This window comes from Corapipo altera, unplaced genomic scaffold, assembly GCF_003945725.1.
Source record: "Corapipo altera isolate COAL_440 unplaced genomic scaffold, ASM394572v1 71942, whole genome shotgun sequence".
Classification (NCBI taxonomy): domain Eukaryota; kingdom Metazoa; phylum Chordata; class Aves; order Passeriformes; family Pipridae; genus Corapipo; species Corapipo altera.
In genome coordinates, this window is record NW_020887384.1 from 1 (window position 1) to 4,208 (window position 4,208).

Sequence of the window (4,208 nt, forward strand, 5' to 3'; positions counted from 1 at the left end):
CAGCACTGCACATATTTGAGTCCTGTCCTGGTTTTGGCTGGGAGTGGGCAGGTGGGGAGCAATTTTATTGTGCATCACTTGTTTTAGTTGGCTTTTTTCACTCTCTTTGCTCCTTTCTACTACTGTTATCATTAGTAGTAGTATCTTTATTATTATATTTTGCTTTGTTTCAGTTATCAAACTGCTCTTATCTCAACCCACAGGTTTTAGAAATTTTTCAGAATTTCTAAAAAAACCCACCAGAGCTAAAGCCAAACCCACCAGAGCTAAAGCCAGAGAGGCCAGTGGCAGAGGAAGAAGCAGGATTTGAAGAGCTAGAGCCAAAGAGGCCAGAGGCAGAGGAAAAACCAGGATTTGAAGAGCTAGAGCCAAAGATGCCAGAGGCAGAGGAAAAACCAGGATTTGAAGAGCTGCCTTGGAAGGAGTTACAGCCAAAAGAGAAGGCAGGGGCAGAGGAAAAACTAGGTGGGTAATGTGGATGCTGGGGTCCACCTGTACCGCTGTGAGGAGTTGAAAACCGCACGACTTTAAAACATAAAGAAAGAGAAAAAACACATTATGATTAACAGATAATTGTGCACTGATGAAAGCTGGACTTCCCAATCCAACCCACCCCAAACATATGTTAACTGAAACACCTGCACTCTCTTAGCTGCTCCTATGTAATTCTGAGGTGGGTGGACAGCACATTTTGGGAAATGCTGCTCTTTCAGTTTTAGCACAGTGTGCTTCTTAGTGTACCCAAGGCTGGACAGATGGTGGCCAGTTAGGTGTGCACATCACTCACTGTCACACACGCTCCAACCCCAGCTGTCTCAGCCTTGACCCACAGCTCACTCTCATTGTCAGTGAGGGCTGAAGCACCATCAAGACAGCAGTAACAAGGGAACCCTGATTTTTTCGATTCAGTTGGACAAATGCCCCACCATGTACAGCTCTGGGATTGTAGGTTGAGCATACAAAGCATTACCAAAAAGCAGAATTATTTGCACAGAAAGAGCAGAGTATTTATGTTGTAAACAAACTCCACCTGCTGCTGCTGTGATGAGTTCTCAACTTTCCCCTTGAATCAAAGGCATGCCACAGACAGGGGAGGAGTTGCTATTATCTCCTCTTAATCCTCACAGAAAACTCCTAGAAATTCCACACTTCTTTGCCCAGAGCCTGTTTTAACAGGGTGTATCCAAAGCATGCCCCAAAACACTGAAACCCAGGACAAGTTTCCCTTTCTGTACACACATTTGCATTTGTATGCAAATAAGCATACAAAGTTAGGAATCAACACTTCTAGGGGTACTTCATGTACTTGGTGTCTTGTATTACAACCCTAAAAAGATGTTTTGTTGACTTTTCCATCTTGCTTTTGCTATAGTGAAATGATCACTTACCAGGTGGTGGTTTAAATAAAGACTCCATCTTTGAAAGGAATTGCTGGAAAAGGCACAGAATATTGCGTGTTTTTGATTCATCCAAAGCAATAGGTGGGTTTGGCACTTTCACACCATCCGTGATAGGAACTGGCTTGCGTTCCCTAATACATGCAGAAAGAATCATAGAACCATAGAATCATAAAATCATTAAGGCTGGAAAAGACCTCCAAGATCATCGAGTCCAACCTGTGACCCATTCCCACCTTGTCAACCAGACCAGAGCACTGAGTCTCAAGCCCAGTTGTTCCTTGAACATCTCCAGGGATGGTGACTCCACCACCTCCCTGGGCAGCCCCTTCCAATGTTTAATCACCCTTTCTGTGAAGAAATTCCTCCCAATGTCCAACTCAATCTCCCTTGGCACAGCTTGAGATTGTGTCCTCTCATCCTGTCCCTTGTTCCCTGGGAGCAGAGCCCAACTCCCACCTGGCTCCACACTCCTGTCAGGGAGTTGGAGAGAGTGAGAAGGTCCTCCCTGAGTCTCCTTTTGTCCAGGCTGAGCCCCTCCAGCTCCCTCAGCCCCTCCTCACATGACTGACTCTCCAGACCCTTCCCCAAATCTGTTGTCCTTCTCTGGACACACTCCAGTCCCTCAATGTCTTTCTATCCATGAGGGGCCCAGAAGTGGACACAGCACTCGAGGTGTGGCCTCACCAGTGCCCAGTGCAGAAGGACAATCACTTCCCTGGGCCTCATGGCCACACTATTTTTGGTACAGGCCAGGATTCCATTGGCTTCTTGTCCACCTGGGCACACGCTGGCTCATGTTCAGCCACTGCTGACCAGCACCCCCAGGTCCTTTCCCACCAGGCAGCTTTCCAGCCACTCTTTCCCCTGCCTGTAGCTGGAGTTGTTGTGACCCTCGTGCAGGACGTGGCGTTTTGCCTTATTGAACCTCATGCAGTTGTCCTCGGCCCGTCGATCCAGCCCATCCAGATCCCTCTGCAGAGCCTTCATGCCCTCCAGCAGATCAACACTCCCACCCCAACTTACTGAGAGTGCACACGATCCCCTCGTCCAGATCATCAGGAAAAATATTAAACCTTGGGACGATCTTACCTGGCCTGAATTGCTGTAAAAGCCTGTAAAGACATTTTGAAAGTAGAATTAGCATAGCACCAGCACAGGCCAGCCCAAGAGCTGTGTATCTCTGGGAAGGGGGATGCTGTTAGGTACCCTGGTGAAAAGAAGTGTATCTTTCTGATTTGTCAGAGCCTCCAGCTCCTGAAGATCATGGCTGGCTGAATGCTTCTGCTCTCTGTGGTTCTTTAACTCCATATGAATCCGAGAAATTTGTTGGTTCTCATAGTCACTGAGAGTTTTCAGGATCTCACTTTTTTTTTTCTCTAGCTGCAAACTGATCTCTTTGAATAGGCTCTCCAGCCGTTGCCACTGCAGACCCTCCTTAACCTATTAAGAAAACACTTTCAAAGCTGTAAGGGGCTGTGTAGGGACATTTTTCACACGAGCTCTCACTCAGAAAAGGGCCTGTTCTTTTCTGGGATGAGAGAAGTAACTAAAAATTGAATAAGGTTGGAAAAATAAAAAAGCCACACCCCAATCACTCATCAGGAGGCACGGATTTAACAACAACTTTCAAGCTTAACTAAGAATGTACCTCCCAGACTGATAAGAAAGTTGTTCATCATCCTCCCTCAAAGAAGAAACCTCAAAAATACACTAGAAACCGCCCAGGATCTAAAAAAAGCTTCAGAATCCATGATCTGGGAAAGGGCAAAAGAAAACCTTATCTCATCAGTTACCAGCATGCAACCATCCCCAAAGTGATATGGGTCTTGGAACAAACCTTTACTTCCTCCGCTTTTTCCAGCAGGTTTGCTATGTTTCGATCCAGTGCAGCTTCGTAGTTTTTCACCTCTTTTAGAGTTTCGGGAAAAACACGCTACAAATATAACCAGTGGGAGATATCAGGATAGGACTCACATACATGCATGAAACCAGCAATTTTATAGACGTGGGCTAAGCTAGACTTGCCAAAGGTTTGCTCACTACATGCTCTCAGGACAAATCAATACAGAAAGGTTTACTGCAAGATTTTATCCCTGAACAAATGCCTCAATTACTAGCACAAGAACAACAATTTGAAACTGAAAACTGTTCATGTATAATAGCCACACATAAAGCTACTTCTGCTGCTGGCAGCTTCCTTTCTGTTACTCTCTCATTAATTTTCTTTGCATAACTGCGGCTCAGGCTGATCTTTGGCTTGGAAGTGTACCAAAGCCACGAGCACTTGGTCCCACCAGTTTGCCCAAAGTCTCCCCTCAGGATGGGAAGAAAGTGTTTACAACATCTCATTTTACATCCCGGGGGCAAGCCCAGAGGGAACCTGGGACTAAACTGAGAATAAAAACCCAAGATGGGAATTTAACCCCATGCTGGGTCTGCAGTTCTGAAACTCGGGAGGGCAGCTCTCCGTGCCGCAGCCCCCCGTGGTTTTCCTAGTGCAATCCATGCCCGAGCCGCTGTCCCGGCAGCCTCTTACCTGTGCTTGGCCAAAAGCCTCCTCCAAACTGATGATCTTGTGCTCCCTGTGGGAGATGAGGACAGAGCACAGCATGCAGATGCAGACCTTGTCCGTCTCGCAGTAGCATTCCAGCAATTTGCCGTGCTGGGGGCATTTCCTCTCAGCCAAAACCTGGGCACCACAGGGCTCCACCAGGACGTGGTTCTTCTGGGTGTTCTTTGTGCTGTGCTTGCTCAGGTGGGCTTGGCACAGGGAGGCCTCGCAGGTCAGGCAAGTCTTCACGGCTGGAT

General features: G+C 47.1%; 1 protein-coding gene across 1 annotated transcript; it reads right to left on the minus strand.

Annotated features, from left to right (window-relative positions):
* Positions 1-261: 261 nt before the first annotated feature.
* LOC113941597 lies at positions 262-4,202 on the minus strand (the record flags this gene model as incomplete). Its single annotated transcript, XM_027632750.1, has 6 exons — positions 3,937-4,202; positions 3,238-3,333; positions 2,607-2,840; positions 2,490-2,512; positions 1,389-1,531; positions 262-525 (listed from the first exon to the last, which is right to left on the minus strand). Coding segments are annotated over exons 1-6 (835 nt in total), but the record flags the coding sequence as incomplete, so codon positions are not given.
* Between the last annotated feature and the right edge of the window lie 6 nt (positions 4,203-4,208).